At 45.4% G+C, this 18,484-nt stretch overlaps 1 protein-coding gene across 1 annotated transcript in view; it reads right to left on the bottom strand.

The window, feature by feature from the left end:
• uvrag (UV radiation resistance associated gene) overlaps window positions 1-18,484 on the bottom strand; it is an 83,045-nt gene that overhangs the window by 62,443 nt on the left and 2,118 nt on the right. Inside the window, exons 2-8 of the mRNA XM_079283203.1 lie at window positions 15,505-15,622; window positions 14,749-14,783; window positions 13,564-13,725; window positions 11,371-11,445; window positions 11,154-11,239; window positions 4,864-4,969; window positions 2,355-2,481 (exon numbers count right to left, since the gene is read on the bottom strand). Coding sequence (XP_079139329.1) covers window positions 2,355-2,481; window positions 4,864-4,969; window positions 11,154-11,239; window positions 11,371-11,445; window positions 13,564-13,725; window positions 14,749-14,783; window positions 15,505-15,622 — 709 coding nt within the window. The remainder of the gene's footprint in view (window positions 1-2,354; window positions 2,482-4,863; window positions 4,970-11,153; window positions 11,240-11,370; window positions 11,446-13,563; window positions 13,726-14,748; window positions 14,784-15,504; window positions 15,623-18,484) is intronic.

Here is an 18,484-nt window from a genome sequence, read left to right as displayed (position 1 = left end):
ACACAAGGCTCTGATTAGGGCTGTACCTGATACCACTTCTGGGGCTTCGAAGCTTGAGTGAGAAACGGTGGCACTAAAACGCACTATACGTTACACAAACTGCGTTACCAGAAAAGGTACAGGCCGACTCACTGTATCGATCTCTCTCACACATAATGCATGCATATGCCTGCATACATGCACACACATAGAGAGGGAGTCAAAGGAGAAGCTTCTTCTCTTTACGAGCGCTGGTCGCTTCTCACAGTCACTCGGTCAGTAAGAGAAACAGATCTCAGTCAGATAAACAGCTGCTAGAAAGAGTTCTGCGGTTGTGTCGGAGCAAAGAACCTGCTGCTGTTGCGTATTTAACAGATTTGCTCATATGTAGGCCTATGAAGAAATAAATGGACTGGAACCAATAAAAGACCTGGCTCTGTTGAGACTACCTGCCCATCGATGAGTTTCAGCACCGGGAACAGCGCAGCACTGACACACACACTACACGACATACAGCGGGCTGACAAGAACTTACAATAAAGATGCATGAGGACGAACGTGGGATCACGATTGCATATTTTATTGGCTGTTTGGAATTCTAAAAATATATTTATTGAAAACCACCAACCTCTACAACTAGTCAAGTTGCACATGAAATCTGTCAATAAATATTTTTTCCTATTAGACGTTTGTGTGAAATTGTCATAATTAGCATATGAATTCTTGAGTTACGGCAAAAAAAGTGTTGTGAGAACAGTGACCTTGACCTTTGACCACCAAAATCGAATCAGTTCATCCACATGTCCAGGTGGACGTCTGGGCCCAGTTTTAAGCAATTCCCTTCAGGTGTTGACGATCGCGTTGGCAAGAACGGACCAGACGGCCGAAGAACCCGGAAACATAATGGTTCCACGGCAATCAGCGGCGTAGAGGCATGAACAAAAGATGCATTCTGAAAGTGATTTGGATGTCAATTACCATGGCAACGGTCAGAGCGTTGACCGTTTCAGTCAGCCTTCCTATAGAGAGCCAAACAATGCACCTTAAGGAACAGGAACAGGAACCACCTCCTGCATACAACCATCAGGCTGAAGCTGTTGGCCGGAATGAACTTCTGCTGTGATCCTTATTATTGCGGTTTGTTCTCATTCGAAGCACAAAAGGCCCTTCTGATGCAGCAAAGTCATAAACAGACTCATTGTATAAAGCAGTCGGTGTATGTGAAATGTTTATGAGCGCCGTGAGAAACACACAACCAAACATGAAACAGGGCCGGCTGAAGCTGAGAAAAGAAAAAGACGAAAGTTCACGTGCTGCAGCCAACGAGGAACACCTTGAAATTACAACACGCATGTTGTGTGTACATGCAACTATAAAAAAATAATTATAATTCGAGTTTAATATCAATCACACCTGCACATGTGGTTGGGTTTATATGTGGGTGCACGTTTGTCAAGCCCAGCTTCACAACAACTGCATTTCTGATGTCCCGATGGCATAACAGGCAGCAGTAAATCCCTCCTCAGCTCTCAGACATCAGAGCGAGCAGCAGCGGACTTCACAGGGTTAAACACCGTCGCTTTAGCGGCCTGGCACAGGCTGCAGCGACCACAAGAACGGCTCTATGTACTGTACGTGATGGGCATGTGTGTTGAGTGACTCCCGTCCTCGGACAGACGCTTCCTGTACGTGACAACGCGCTCCACTGTACTCCAAAGTGAACAGGTAGGACCACTCGCACACAGTCTACCTGACTGACAGCGCCGACACCTTCACCGATGTGTTTAAAGAGAGTTTTCTGTACGATAACCTCACATGCTGAAGGTGACAAAAATAGTAAAGGGAGTACATTCGAGACATCTTATTTCAATAACTGAATTTATAGACATCAGATGTCGGAATGTACCTACTTTGCAATGAATCATGTTTAACCCGTCTTTTCTACAACTGGTGAGACACAAAATACTGACGACATTAATTTCGGGTGGGGCTAGGTACTTAATTGAGCTGCAGAAGGACTGACTGATCATCTAATGTGAAACTTTGTACAAAACATGAATCAATAAGTTCAGTTGCTTGTGGCTGAATGCCGCTTTGTGTTTCTGCGAAAGGGAAAGAGTGTTTCCCGACATTGTGTCGAACGTTAGATCGGAGTAGAAGAGCACTGTTCACTCTTCAGGGCAGCACAACGACCTTTATAGACCTGAAACAACTGATGATCTTCGGTGTAAAATTAATCTATTGAACAATTAATAACCCATCAACATATCGTGTGTGCAACAGATGAGCAAAGCAATTCATACTAATTCATAGCTCCCGTCCCATCACAACAATACAGCGGGTAGTTGTGTGGCGTGTGAACCTGTCGGCTCTACCTTTCTTCTGAAGCTGCGCTCTCTCTTTCTGCCGCAGGTCGATCTCTCTGCCAAGCGCCTTCCTCTGCCGCTGCAGTTCACTCCGCAGCACGGCAATGCGCAGCTGCATGCACTCTCGCTCCTTCTTCTGCTCGGAGCGAAACGGGAGAGAAACCGGAGAAAGAGGATGAAGGAAAATATTTAGTGTGTGTGCAAAGCAATTCTAGTGTTTATTACACTTTATAATGACCCCAAAATTCCTATAAGCTCCTTCAGAAACAAGCCATGCTCTCATGTGGCACTGATCTAATGCACATCTACTGAGCTGATTCTCGCCTACGGATGCACCGATAGAGTCAAATAGCTGGATCGGTGATCGGGTATCTGTGACCTAGTCAATTCTGTGCTTATATGCTATATACTGAGAGTTTAATTCCTGTTTTCATATGAAATGTAATTCCTGTTCATTTTAGAGATTTTTTACCAAGTTGCTGGTGTACAATTTATGATGTTAACAATTCAGTGAATGTATAGCTATGTATTGATTTGTTACATAAACTCGAGTGAGAGACCACAATAAAGCCAGTCCCCTCCAGACGAGTCTGTCTTTGTCTCTGCAGCCTGACCGTCAGAAGCACCCGTGTGCAGTCATTGGTCAACATCCAGCCCGCTCTATAGGGAGTCCCTACATCAGGCTGCATGTCTATCTGGTAGAGGGGAAGCCTGCAGTGGGCTCACCATCTAATGAGGAGCAGCACTAGGGATGCACAGACTGATGGATGTGGTTGTGATATACAGTAGATGCGGATGAACAGACAGCAACTTAAAAAAAAACATGCAAGGCGAGATTTAAGAGGCGTCGTTTAGGGACGATGTGGATGATGACAAAGACATGTCCGTGGAGATTCAACAGAGAACGATGAAGAGTTGGTAGGGAGAGAGCTTGCTGGCAGGATGATAGAGATGCAGTCTTTGTTTTCCCCCCTGCAGTTTGCAAGCAGGGACCGTGGCATCACACACACTTAAGATAGTGATCGAGGCCTGGATCAGAGGAAACACAGATACGCTTCTTCTTGAAGATGTCTGAGGGCTTCGCAGGGGAAAACAGAGAGCGGTATCAGTTCGCAGGAGACTGATAGAGCCACCATCTCTCCCACGTGTCGCTCCCTGATGCTTGCATGTTAACCGCCGTTGGCTTTGGCACGAACCGCGAGCCTCCTACACTTTCACTGGGCGACACGGTTGACAAGTGGGTCAGAGCCTGTGTGTGAGAGAGAGACTGTAACCGACCACCAGGGCCTGTCTGCCTGAACATCAAACAGCATTGGGGTCAGCTGAGTAAATACGCAGCGGGCGTGGGAGGGGGTGGCATGATAAAAAACAGCAGATTAATGGCAGAGTGTGGGTGAGAGGGTGAAAGGGCCATGCGCTTGGGGTTGGTGGCCTCCACTCTGTCCCCCACTTTGATCTGCGCTCACTACAACGCACACAGAAGGATAGTGCTGAGCTCTCCAAAAGGCAAAGAGGGGAACCCTTAGAAGAGCCACACAATGCTCCACTCACGGCCGGGTTTTCATTTTTTCTTCTTCGACGGAGAGGTGGAGTACGAGCATTATGTGATTTATTAGCTGATGTGAGCTCTGAAAAGGGTTTCGAAGGAATGTTTCACTGTGGGGGAAATATCAGAGGAGTTTTTTTGAAAGGGATCCTTTGTAGGGGGGTTTGGGAGAAGGCTTGAAAAGGCTATAGTGGAGCTGCTTTAATAGGTAGGGTAAAGGTCCGGGGAGAGGAACAATAAAAAAAGAGCCATATCAAAAGCCAATGAGATGGAAAGAAACAGCTGTAACAGCTGTCTGAAGAGGCTCTCTCAACCTTAATGTTCTGTATCTGTGCGAAAGTGCACACATAACACACCGTCCCGTCGATTTGAAACAATGGGTGGACGCAAACACATCCCAGCTGCGCTCTCTTCCAAAAGGCAAGTCTACCTGTCGGATGGAAAAACACCAAACTGTCACTGCCTCGGGGCTTTTATGACAGCAGGAGGGACGGGACGCGTTTGAAGTGAATGTTGACAATAAACACGATGTCAAACCTGGGATCAGCGCTGCGTTTTCACAGCTGTGCGGCTGCCAATTCCAAAAATGTTAAAAATGCTCTCTTGCTTTCGCTGTGGATCCCAGTCGAGGATGTATGATGGGAGGTCGAGACACAAACAGTGGGTTTTGGTCAAAGCGTTAACTTTTCAGTCGAGCCATCCAAACAAAAGGATACAACAGCTGCCCAAAGGGTGTAATTACGCGCGACATTACGTTACAATTACACCTGGGGATTTGGGTGATACGAGCTCTTAAGTCTCACATAAGTATTATCAATTTCCTCAAAACCTGAAACGTTTGCATATTTCACCAATCGCATAAGCTGATGAAACAACAACTGCTGAGCGAATAAGCGGCCTAAACACTGCGGCTGCTGATTTAAAGTTGCTGATGAGCTGGAAATTTGCTGCCGATTGGTGGACTGCACTCACCCGCTCCGTGCAGGTCGTCGTCGTCCTCAGCTTTTCCTCGATCTCCTTTCCGATCTTCTGCACCGTCACCTGGGTCTGCTTGATGGCTCTCTGGGCCGTGTGGAGCCTGGAGGAGGAGGAGGAGGAGGAGGAGGAGACAGAGACAAAGTCGCCATTCAAATCATTGTTTGCGACCACGAGGACAGCCGCATGATGACACTGTGCTTTCAAGAGGCTAGTAAATCAACCGGCCGCATCAGTGCTATGACCGCACCGCCAATTCATTTCATTTAGCTTGGAGAGCATCGTAAGATTCATGATTCTCCCCATGGGGACGAGTCGTGTCTGTTATCCCTCCTTGTTTCTTTTTCTAATTTACTGGGGTTGATCTTCTTTGTCCCGGCCCGACTGCAGAGTCTCCCAAAACCGTAAAAGTTAACGATGTGCTTTTGACATTAAACAAAAGGACGAAAACAACACTGAATTCATGATAGTAAAAAGTCTGCAGTTCATTCAACCACACTGATCAAGTCCTTAAATACCACAAACCGCAAATATCACAATATCTAATCACTAGTATTTTCTAATCATCGAACCGCAATGTGAGATCAAAAGCTGGCCGATAGACGTGAACCCATCAGTCCTGGGAGGCGGAGACAACCGAGAAAAGGCCAAATAATTCATTGAAACCACAAAGATGTCACCGTCATCGCTGTAAAGAGGGAACAGCAACATCAGTGCACAAATGATAAGCAGGCGCATTATTCAGACCATCGATCAAAAGGGGCAATTCACTTCCAAGTATGTTTTCTTCAAGTCCAGAACCCATAGAAAGCGAGACTCCGTCCTCCCCCACCACCACAGCACCAAGGGAACACAACACAGCTGTAGACAACAATCCCACATGGTGGGAGTTACAGAGGACAGAGGCAATCATACTGTCACAATGGTTGATAGATCATTTCATTCTTGCTAAATGTCTCACTGCCACTCATGAGTCAGTTACCTTTCTCTCCTGATGTGAGCCAGAATGAGTCAACTGTCTGGACCGCGTACAAAGATGTGATTAGCGTTGAGTCTAGAAATTGCCTCAGTGGGTTGAGTGTAAGAGCCGATCGGCTTGGCGAGGTCATTTTACAAATCCTAGGGACTCACAGTCACCTCTGGATATTATTGCCTCTTTCTGGCAACTACCGCGGTAAAAAATGTTTCTTTGACGATGTAAAGAGAGTATTGTAGAGGAGTCCTACAGGATACAGATTTTCTGCCCACATTTTTGAATCTGTCCCAGGTGACAGCGATAGCAGTCGGAGATAGCCCTTTGGAACATGAGGGCAACTCTGTTTTGACAGCCTCATCTGTTTGGGTGATTGGGATGGCAGAATCTGATATGCTCTTTTCCCCCCCGGGTGAGAATAGTCCCCCCCCCCCACCCTCCCCTTGGTCTAACACCTGCTCATCAGGCTCCATCACAGTCTGTGGACCGGCAGGGGAACAGTAGTGTTCACCACCGTACTCACACAATTTGCTGCAGCAGTTTAATAAGCAACTGGCAAAAAAACATCTTCTCGTGAGCCATAAACACTTTCCTTTTCCGAGGCTATTCCAGGTCAACGTACAGCTCTGCCACATGGATTTGCAGGAAGTTATGACTGAGCCTGTGCACTCAACCCTTGATGCCGATAAACATCAGAAAAACAATAACATCTTCCCCTTTGACCGTGGCACTATGATCCTGCAGGGGTGTCGGGTGAAACCTTTGCTTTTGAAAACTCCCAGATTCTTTTTGATAAAGAGAAGGCATCGTGAAGATTTGTTTCAATAGGGGCTTTTAGGTAGAGTAAAAAACACAATGCTAAAATGTTGATAAAGGATTTACGATCAACTAAATGAAAGTGGATGAAACTGCGACATGCTGTGTGTGACAGAGCAAGTAGGATCAAGCAGTCCAGCCAGGCAATAAATACAATTAGCAATCAGGTGAAGTAATCGACTGGTTCAGAATTTAAATGAACTTCCAGCTGTTCATCGCACGCAAGTGGGCCAGATGCACTTGTCAAACAAACCTGGGTCAGTGGAAACAAGCCGAAGGACGAATGACTATGCTGAATTAATTTCCAGCAACCATCTTTCAAACAGCACGGGGGTGAACAGGGCAGCCGATTAGGGCCGTTCAAAACGAGCTCCGAGGCATTTTGTGACAACAAATTGAGGACAATGTTCCTTTATCACACTTCTGCCAGGTACGAAGCGGGACGGGGCTTTTACATCTGCAGTAGCGTCACTACTGTGTTCATTTGTCTGTGGTGTCGTTTTTATGATATGGTTAATATGGTTCCCTCTGATGTGAATCATATTGGAGTGGCTCGTGCTCTTCAGTGTGCGGTGGAATACGTGTTTTAGCGCCACAGGTTTGCTGGATTGATGTGTTGCTTTGTTGTCATATAAATATATGTGACTGGTGTGAGATTGTTCTCGTCATTGTGTTAATTACATTGATTTTGACGATATGCATTGTCCGTTAATGACGAAGCATCCTGTCATGCAAGTACTCATGCATCTGTTTTCTTTTACAATGCAGGACTTATGGTCTGGAGAAATGGGGATTGTGTGTGGATTGCTTCAGCCCTGTTTGAATCCGTAGCGAACAGCTAAATGCTGCGGGGAGAGTTTTCAGCGTGTGTGCTGCTGTTGGTTTTCCTGCTAAGCTAGTTTAGCATAGCCTCCCAGGACACACGTGCATCACCAGAGTACAATGTTTTTCTTCTGTGGTGGGCGTGTCAGACAGCACATTGTCTGTTAGGTCAGGTGGGTTGCCAGGTTGAGCGCAGTGGCTCCACCGAGAGAACATTATATTTCCCACAATTTAAGCTTCTGCATTTTCCAAATGCAACAGTATTATTCTAACTATTGTTCGGTTCATAAGCCTCGTACCGAACGGTTTAATACGAATACGTGTATTGTTACCAAATAATACCCTGTAGCGTCATAATGAGGTTATTAGGAGCTGGTTCAACTGTAGTAGGACAGCACTGAAGGCCCAGGTACACAATGCACGGCCCGCCACTGAGGTTTGGATACAGAGTCACGAGCGTGAGCTCCTTGACCTAGTCTTACACTAAAAAATGGTTAGTCATGGTGACTTAGGCTGCCTGGTGGAGTAAGCCAAAACGCACACAACCAAAACGCTACGCTAGAAATTGTTATTTATGTAGAAAAATCTCATAGAGATTTCTATTTGTCAACACCTATTGTCTTTTGTTTGGGTTGCCAGAAAACACAAAGAGAGGCTAAGGCTTCAGAGTTTTGAGTTTGGGTGTAGTTTGAAAAGTGGGAGTAATGCCCACTACATCAACAAGCTGAGATAACAACAGACAGCACCGCACAGCAAGCTACAGAAGCTGTGACGCTGGAGAGAGAAATAGCAAAACAAGGAAGAAGTGGGCAGCTAGTAAGAATGGAAGGCAGACAAGCTGCAGAGGAATACATGTCGTCCCCCCCCCCCAAAAAAACAAAAAACAGTTGGGCATATACTGTCCGTGTCTCCACGGTGACATAAAGCTCAGGCTGTCGGGTTGTTTCTGTCGTTCCTGCTCGAGACCCCGGGGTCAGCTGTACACTCCGATACATCTGTGTGGGTAACGCAGGACCACAACAACGGCCCACGGCATGGAGAGAGCCGTGGCCGCGGCGTCCAACCGGCAGGCCGGTAGCCTCTGAGGGGCTGCCTTGCCGTGAAGCATTATCACCTCAGCGGCCTCCGTGGCATGAGAGACCCCCCGCGGAGCTAAACACCGCTGTGCACTGCTTCTGTTGACACGTACATAGTGTACATGCACGCTCCACATCGGAGCGTACAAAAGCAGATCAGGAAACAAGGGCAACATGTGGCTCTGATCAGGGGAGGAAAAAGAAAGTTTCCCGCTTTCGGCTCCAGGAGTTAGAAACAGGTTTAATCTGCAATGCCACAGTGCTGAGCTGTGAAGGTTGTGTCCCGAGAATGATGTTTACCATGCGTCACGTGGGCCACTGTTACGATGGACCTGAAACTTTCAACATTCAGCAGCTACTTTGTAAACACTACTTTAAGTTTTGCAGTAAGTGCACGACTCTTTGCTTTCAAAGAGCTGCGAGGAATACCTGAGGGGCCACTCGAGTGTTTCCGCTTAAGTTCAAGAGCATATTAGGCGGTAAAGGATCCTAACCTCTAACCATTCTAAACTTGGAACAGTAAACCTCAGTCATGTGATGACAATAAGTCAATTCTTCCATCCGCCCTGTCAGGTCTTCCTTCCTCTCTCACTGCTCTAACATCAAACCTTTCCCTGGTAAGACAGAGGAGCATACTTGCTCCTGTATTAATAAAGTCTACAGGGGATTGTTTTTTGTTGAACAGCTGGATCATCTTCGTCAGCATCTCTCCCCACCCAGACAAGGGGGTCAGCTCTACTGTATGTAGGAGGCTCGGCCTCTATCTCAGCCTGGAAGACTTTGCTGATTGATGATCTGTACTCTCCCTCTTCATCTCTCCATCTGAGACGTGGCACGTTTGCTAGCCCACGTGGCCGTGTAGCTCACACGGCCGTGTAGCTCACACAGCCTCGATGGGTCTTGTCAACTCGTAAACCGGGCAGAGACAGCAGACACTGAATCTGCTGACAAATTGCTGCCGTTAATCAAGACCAGCGCCTTCCTGGCGAAGCGGCTCTCGTCCCTTTTCTTCCATTAAAGCGCTGCACTGAGAGACGCTTTGCACTGGACAAAGGCAGAGCGGGAGAGACTTGGGTGAGAGTAGCCGACACTGTGGGTGTCCCAGCTAAACATGTATACAAAATATTTAAAAAGAACATTAACTCCTATATCTTTTACTTTTCACCGATGACATGGTTAAAAAGTCAATGCATGCTGCAGCGTCAGCTAAGCGCCACGTAAACGTGGCTGTTGCATATCAAGTTTCAATGCATGCAACCACGTAAGTGAGCCAATAACACAAGAGATTTCTACACGAGCAGGACTTTGAAAAAGGGTCAACGACTGAGTGGAATATATGGTTACGTACCATGGGGGGGGGGGGGGGGGTTAATCCCTGTTGGAGTGTTCAGTATCTGATGAATCATTCTGCAGAACATAATCATAAACTATGTGCATATGAGCACGCCGAGCCAAAGAACAACTCTGACAGGGGTGAGGAGCTGCAGGCCGAGCAGTGTGTGGGAAGAGGGGGATCAATGTAACTGTGTTAGACTCCACAGAGTCCCTCAGGGTGCCGATAGAAGAAGAGGATGTGGAGGAAAGCTGCAATAATAAAAAGGAGCAAGAGCAGAGGTCATAAAAGTTATGATTCAAACTGGGATTTTTTTTCCTTCTGCAAGATGCTAGGGAGGCAACGGTATCCTCTCATATAAACACAAACCGTGACCACTCCTGGATGAGGGAGCGCTGTTTAAGTTCAGCCGGCTTTGGCACGACTCTCCTTTTCGTGACGCTGCAGAGGCCTGTGACGTGTTTATGTAGCCCTATTTAGTTCTTACAGTAGGAAAATGTCAGCGGAGGCCTTCATAGCGCTGCTAATGACAGGATCCTTATCTTATTTTGGAAACGTTGAACCTGCCAGAGACACGTTTATTTAGTTAAAACTGGGTTTAATTACGTCGTTTTGTGATACGGTCATTATCACAGGGTTTCCTTCGGGGGAAGCCCTCCTGATGCTTAAATCAGCGTTCTGCCACATTTATATATAAATGTGGAACGGCAAAGCCATGTTTGTCAACAGACAGACAGCCTCGCGTCGTCTAAAGCTCTTTAATTACTGCACCAGAGTTCCCCTTCTAACGAGGGTGGATATTTTTACAGCCGATCTTGTGTCTCCTTCTTGTGGTGTTAATTTGTATTGCTAACCGCGTTTTGTTTCCACACTCAGCAGTGAGTACTTTGGTTCTAATCACAGTCCTAAATCTGACGCTGGATAGCCTGCTCAAAATGTTCCATATATTTGTCCCGTCTTTGTGACTTTACACAGACCAGAAGAGCTGACAACGGGTCATAATGTCGGCTTTCCTGCGGCGCCATCTGCTGGAATACAAATAGCAAGGAGAAAAATGCAAAACTCATAACAGGAGAAAGTCTAGTCACATGACAAAAAAAGAGACAAAATAAAAGACCTATTCCAAGAATACTAGTGGTAAATCACACATACTGTGGAGCATTCTGTGTCAGTAGTTGATATCCACTGCAGTAAAGGTTTCTGCACTGAATTAATGCAATAACTCCTAATGGCATGATGCAATACCGCTTCGTGGCATGAATCTTACCTGAGCAAAGAGAAAACGCTGTAGGAGCTCCGGACTGAACTCTGGTCGACCTGAAGCAGACTGTTTTTCTTCCGCTCCGACAGGTCCTGCAACATCCACATGTGAAGTGTTTCAGTGCAGAGGCCAAACAGCGTCTGAATAAAGCTAATGCGATTAGCGCCGGGTATACTATTGTGATGCAGGAGCTCAGGGAAAAAACTGACAAAAAAGCCCGTACCTTATGATCAAAGTCAGCTGCATAGTAGCCGTCATTCAGCCCGAATATTATCTCGTTGGGATTCCGGGATCGAATCTGTGGACAGAGAGATGGCAGCAGAGGCTCATTGTGTGGGGACGGCGACGGGGGGGGGGGGGGGGGGTGGCATCTGTCTGTGTGTGAGAATGTGCTGTCGGTTTACGAGCTTTTGAAAGTTGTCTCGCTGTGGAAGAATGACAACGGCATTGAGTTCTTTTACTGCTTTTCACGAAGGCTCCAAACGGAGTTTCAAAGTGCAAATACGACTTGCTCCTCAGATACGGACACCTCACGTTAGCACAAGTCTCGGTGCTTAGTGCTACAGATCACTGAGCCCATGCAGCATGAAGTGAGATTTCTTTCCTTTTGATTACTGGCAAAAGGTTGTTTCCAGTAATGTGCATATCAGCTTACTGTATTGAAGTGATTGTAATCAGGTTTGGTGTCTCGATTAAAAACAAACTGTTAATTTTCACTATCTTATTCAGTATAGAAGCGAGGCTAATGCGATTAATGCTACCTTCACGTACCAGCAACACAGTGTACAGCTACATTGACTGCGAGGCGTCGTTGAAGTGGTGCTCAAGAGCACTGAGAACAGGCTCAAACAGCATTTCTTAGATGGAGTGGAAAAGGGTGAACCTAGATCATATGATTGGCTGAAAAAAGTTGAGACCAGCTGAGACCCAAGTGTTGGGCTTCAGTTTGCGATGAGATACTGCACGTTTTGCTGTAGACCAGGGATTCCCAAAGTGGGGTGCGCGCACCCCTGGGGGTGCGCGAGCTGCCTCTAGGGGGTGCGCGAGAGGAAAAGTGTAATGGCGGTCTGATGGTGTAATAATATTAAATATAAAAAAAAAATGTAATTTTAATTTAAAAACTGTCAGGTGGGACATCTGAAGCTATCAGTCGTAAAAGAGGAGAGGGACAGAGAGAGAGAGGAATCGGAGGCGAGGGGAACGGAGAGGTGCGTTGGGGAGAGACCGGGAGAAGAAATCGAGCCAGAGTCAGAGGAAGATGAGACAGAGGAGACCGGAAAGGAGGAAGGGATAGCACAGACAAATCGGGAGCACATCGGCCCATCGCGGAGTCAAGGTGAAAAAAGAGGAAACGAGAGTGAGCATCAGACTGGGAAAAAAAGAGGAAATATGATGAAAAGTATCTGTGTCTGGGCTTCACTTGGATTGGCAACGCAGATTCCCCAAAGCCACAGTGCGTGGTGTGCAGCGAGGTTCTGGCTAACAGTCTGAAGCTCTTATTTACGTCGCCACCTGAACACCAAGCATGCCAGTGCAAGTCAAAAGCCCCTTACATTGTTTATATCGAAATTGGAGGAGTTACAAAACAGCCAAAAACAACTGGAGTCTCATTCATGTGTTGGTCTATAAATGACGCACTACGGGCTTCATATCTGGTTACAGAATAGCGAGAAAGGGGCTACCGCACACAATCGCAGAAGACGTGAGCTCGCCAGCTGCCAGAGAGATGGTGGAATGTATGATTGGGGAGAAAGAAGCAAAAGAGTTGGACATGATCCCGGTGTCCAACAACACTGTGTCGCTGCATCGATGCTTTGTCCGAAGACATCCTGGCTACATTAGTCGCTCATTGATTGTAAATTAAATGTGATAATCTGCCTCTGAGCCTGTGCGTGTGTGCTCGCATCCGTATTGCTCTTTAAAAGTGACGCCTTGTGTCACTGAAAGTTATTGAAACTTTGTTGCAGTGTTTCAGGGCGTTTTCACACCTTCAGTTCGTTTGCTTTGTTGCACTTGCTCCTTTGTTCGGTTTGTGTTCACACTGCAACATTTAACAGCGGACTAAATCTTGTAAACAAATGCCACGCGCGAGCAAACTGTTCTCTCATTGGTCCGATTCTTATGCGGCTATGAAGGCTTAAAAGGCTCTGTTGCTTCTTTTTTTTTTTTTTTTATTAAGGGGGGGGGGGGGGGGGGGGTGCGCGAACCCGGTCGGGATGTAGAAGGGGGTGCGCGGCCTAAAAAGTTTGGGAACCGCTGCTGTAGACCATGTGTACAAGTGGCACCTGCATTCATAGGTCTCACCACTTACCGGATACATCCTTTTGCAGCCTGTGCACACTTCCTACCACCCAGGGATCCTTCTGACAAAATTGTAAATCACACAACTAAAGTTGACAGGCGTGCGGTTGCTGACCTGCTGTCCCGTGTATCTGAGGCCATCCAGGTTGACCTTCCATTCTATGAGGAGCTGGTACCGTTCCTCCTGTCCGCCCCAGATCCTCACTACGAAGCATGACACGGAAGTGTCCAGGAGATCCGGCAGCATGCCAAAGTCCAGGCTCCGCCAAGTTGGATTCTGACACAAACACACACACGCACATAAATACATGACATTACAGCTGATCAGCACAATAACTGATTCATTCAATTAAGAAATAATCACACTCGAGCTTGAACTGAAGCTGCTGTTTATGTCAGACAAGTAAAGACAATACAAGTGTTAATTTTTACATGCTGAAGAGCTTGGCATCAAAATCTAAAATAAAGAAATGTGCGGTACCGCTGTCAAACTCAATGTGATCCTTATACATTGCAAAGTAATTGAATCGACCTGTTCTACGTTAACCTCAACGCTTTGATCTTGACTGCAGCTCGCTCTGTGTCCTTGAACTTCCAGACTGACAGCACAGAGTACTGGTTTCTACAAAGCACTGCAGCCATTTACATCATTCAATTATGGATCATTTCCCTCCATCGGAGAGAAAGGAAATCTCTGGCTATTCGGGTCACTTTCAAGAGCGGGCAGGGGAGGAATGTCAAAAGCAGAAGTACAATCCACAGGTTAGGGGGAGGGTAGAAAACAGAACTAGTGAGAGTCAGCAGAGGAAGCATGGAAACAGGAAGACAAACAGGAAACGTTTCCCGAGACGCCAGCAAGGATGTTAATCTCAACAGGAGGAAGTTGGGGCTGAGAGAGAGAGACGACAGGACGAGTCAGGACTCCCGCGGCGCATTATACAGTCAGCAGCGTGCCTGGAAAGCAGCTTAGGTCAGCTCATGACTCGGCAGCAAGCCCAACTGTAATGGCTCCAATAGCTTCACTCAGAGCTGCGTCTGCCCAGAGTGAAAGTTGCTTCAGGGAACATTTCATATTCAGTTCATGTTGGGGCAAGTCTGACATTTTAGTCAACGAAGCATGTTTTGCAGCATGTCACTGTACATTGTTAATTGAAAACCAGTTTTAGGAAGCCGATAGTGAAACAACTAAACGTGTGACTGGCAGATAGGCAGCCGGTCTAAAGGCTGCATGGTGATGACTAGAGCCCGATCTCATCCCAGGAGGCAGATGTGGACAGTTGGTTTGAGTAGGTTTACTCACCAGCGAGTCCCGTATGACTTCACTCTTGTAAAAATCTAAAAAGAAGACAAAGAACACTTATTAAAAGAAGGTAGAACACTCTCATGCACAACCAACAGGGTTATATTTACCCTAAAATACAATTCACAGAAGCTCAGCTTTAATTTGTGAATCCAGATCAGTTTCTGTCAGACAGCAGACACACAATGTCATCTAGAGTAAAAACACAGTCAGGACACCACGCTGACTTTTAGGGATTATGGGCGTGTTCCAATTCACAGCTGGGAGACGTACGTTTATTAAAGCATCCGAATGGAAAACCTTCGAACAAATACTCGCTCACCTGTTCAATGTCCATGCTGCGGCTCCATAGAGTGAAAACTGATGACATTATGAGCTCAGGGAGACTCATTTTGCTTTTGGAGATGCTAAATTCAGTTTCCGAAATCATTGCAAAGATATATATATATATATATACAAATTATATTTTAGGGTGGATTGTCCTGAGAGAGGCCATCACACTTTGGCTTAAGATGCTCACTGAATTGCTTAACAAACTAAATCTGTCTTTCATATACTGACAATTAAAGACATTTGGATTTTCATATTTGTCATGACCACCTTGCCTTCTGTACATTTGTTCATAGAGGATGTAGAGTAGTAGCCTGAGAAGTATAGAAAACACATACAGCCCTCACATACTGTAGAGGAGCGACAAGCTGGGGTGTGTGTGTGTGTGTGTGTGTGTGTGTGTGTGTGAGGGGCGTTGCCACTGACCTCTAGATATGCGGTCTCCTATACAGAGGTGGAGGGTGAAGTAAGTGTCCAGCAGTGGGGAACCATTCTTGTTGACAATGTTTCTGGCCGCGATGCTCCGGAGATGACGCAATCGTCTCTGTTTGGCCGGGGGGGGGGGGGGGGGGGGGGTCAGAACAGGGTGGGATAAAGAACATGTTCAGTTTCACTCTGATCATGTGACACTTGCTGTGACAGTCTTCTGGATGTCAGCGGTTCAAATAATAGAGGCATTACATCTTCATGGCAGAATGAAGTAGGCAGTTAGCTCAGGCAGGATGACAGTCACATGATCACATGGTGTACCAACATGTTTAGCTCTGAAAGGATTTATCAAAGAATCTACAAATCTAAATTAGCCAAATGCAGAAAAAACATAATTTATTAAAAAATAAAGCTCTCCATCTACACGGAACAAAAGTCGGTTAATCATCAGTTCATCTTAAAGCCAGCATACCAGAGATGCACAGTAAAGACTTTTAAAACGGAAATACTTGCATGACTCATTCGAGAATCTCTAAACCAATCCACCAACATCTGCATTGTTTCAATATTCATCAAAAAAACCTGCTGCCAAAAATCACTTCAGTCAAAATATCTTTATCTAAAATAAATGACGCTTAAAAAAGCGGAGTGTGTGTGTGTGTGTGTGTGTACGGACACAAGAGGCAAAGAGGGACGCCATTTGGCAAGCTCCCGCTTCAGGCGAACACATCACAACTTCCCTCTTGACCAGCAGACCTCTCCTCCTGCAGCCAGACTCAGACTTAATCTAAATCATGGGATTACTGATTAAGAGTAAGGGCCTCGCAAACAAAACCCCTGATTGTTCAAGGGACTTTTCACCCACTCCCCTTCTTAAAAATGGGAGTGCACATTTCTCAATGGGCCAATGTGGACCACAGGCAGAGATAACAGTTGGGAGTACACTTGTGCAGTATAAAACTACTCTGTATAAAACTACTCTGTATGAAACTACTCTGGTGTTTTGGGCTCTTAACAATAACACTACACTATTATCATAATAGACTAAAATAAAATAAAATCAGACAAAGCCTAACGTAAGGATCACCATTAGTTCTCTGCAGTGATCAAACTGCTCTGATGGTGGAATGTGACAAAGTGATTAACTGGTCCCAAGCCTGTAATGCGTGAACATAAAGTTTTCCTTACTGTACCTAATAACCTGGTCTAAGCGATGTCACACCATCAGGTGTTTGTGGGGGTTCCGTGCGGCAGATTTTTGCGCCGTGCACGTCTAACTTTTTGTAACTACGCGGAGGCAGACGGGCAGAGAAAATGTCCACGCTACAGGCCTTGTGCAGAGTTTAACTGAGGCTTTAGGCAAACACAAAGTAACAAGTAATCGTCGTGCTCTGTCTTTTGGGTTGTAGATACAGTCAATATGAAATTTAAGAAACACATTCTATTGACATTTTGTTGAGCGTTGGTTATTGGTATTGCTGTGGCTTTAAAAGGTTTGGCTCCGAGGTGTTTCTAATGAACACTCAGTTTTCATAGCAGGTTTATTTACAGAAGTCAGAAGTCATCCATAACAACTCCCACATCAACCGTCTCTCTTGTGTTTATCTTTTGGTACTGGGAGCCAGCGGGCCAGCAGAACAATGTTTTACTATGGAGCCAGAGAAGGGTGCGGGAAAAGCTGTTTGATCATGCAAAATATACATGAAACCAAATAAAATGCCTTTTTAAAGGGTCGGGTCACCTAAATACAATTGAGTAATATACGTAGTCTATTTCTAAACTGAGTATCATTGGAATGTGTTAACTCCGTTGAACTGAATTGTTGACAGTTTGAATTGACACCCGCACTAACCACATCATCTAGCAATTCAATGCAAACATAAGCGAGTAACAAGGGACAAAATAGTTAGTTACTGGTGCAAGAGAAAATAATAAATGTAGGCCCAATATAAAATGTCTTGTTTTCCTTATCAATGTTTATACTGCTTAGCAGTGGTGTATAATAACGAAGTAGAAATACTTCGTTACTGTACTTAAGTCGTTTTTTTTGGATATCTGTACTTTACATTACTATTTATATTTCTGTTGACTTTTACTTTACTACATTTTGCAAAGAAAACTGATACTTTTACTCCGATACATTTCCCCTGAAACCTTCGTTACTCGCTACAAAATCAAATCTATCTTTAGAAACAAAATGAATCATGAGAGCAGCGTCGGGGACTGTGGTGGAACACAGACTGCAAGCAAGCAGGTTTGGTGAATCAGTGGTCCTAGCAGCAAGTTAAATCATTGGTTAATCACGTTAATGCGCAATTGCAAACAAGTGCTCTCAAAGCCGCGGTGTTTTGATGCCCAGTGATGGCCAGGATGCTACATGCTATAAGCTAGCGGGCGACTACATGAGTAGAATTCCACACAGGACGGGTGGGATGAGGAGAGGTGGATGGGTCAAACTAACACTGTGTTTCCTCCAGGAGGCCGCAGTTTGTGCCGTGTGTGAAACAAGAAGCCAATGTTGATTTATTTGTGACGTGACTTCCGTATTTAAGCAACGCCACTTCCGTAGATACTTTAACGCAAACCACGATCTTTTCCTAAACCTAACTAAGTAGTTTCATCGCCTAAACCTGAGTTGTTTCCTGTGAAGATGGAAGCTTATTTTGAAAAGACAGTATGCATGTAACAAGCGAAAACAGACTCATGTTGCTGGACTTTTGCAGGAAAAACGCACGAAAAATTAGTAACTTTTCGTAAGATATCAATAAAACGGGGATGAATTTCTATCATTGTATAAAGAGAGTGACATGAGAAGATCAATCTCATGTCTGTAAGTTAAATCAGCTATAATCACTCTTTTAAAGTGATTAGTGAGTCGTCTAAAACATTTAAAAAAGGAATAACTTCAACAGAATCATTCTATACACTGTAGCTTCTTTACATTCTAATATAATGTAAAGAAGCTACATTCTCATAC

This window comes from Melanostigma gelatinosum (genome assembly GCF_949748355.1).
Source record: "Melanostigma gelatinosum genome assembly, chromosome: 14".
Classification (NCBI taxonomy): Eukaryota; Metazoa; Chordata; class Actinopteri; order Perciformes; family Zoarcidae; genus Melanostigma; species Melanostigma gelatinosum.
This window is presented reverse-complemented; position numbering and strand designations above follow the sequence as displayed.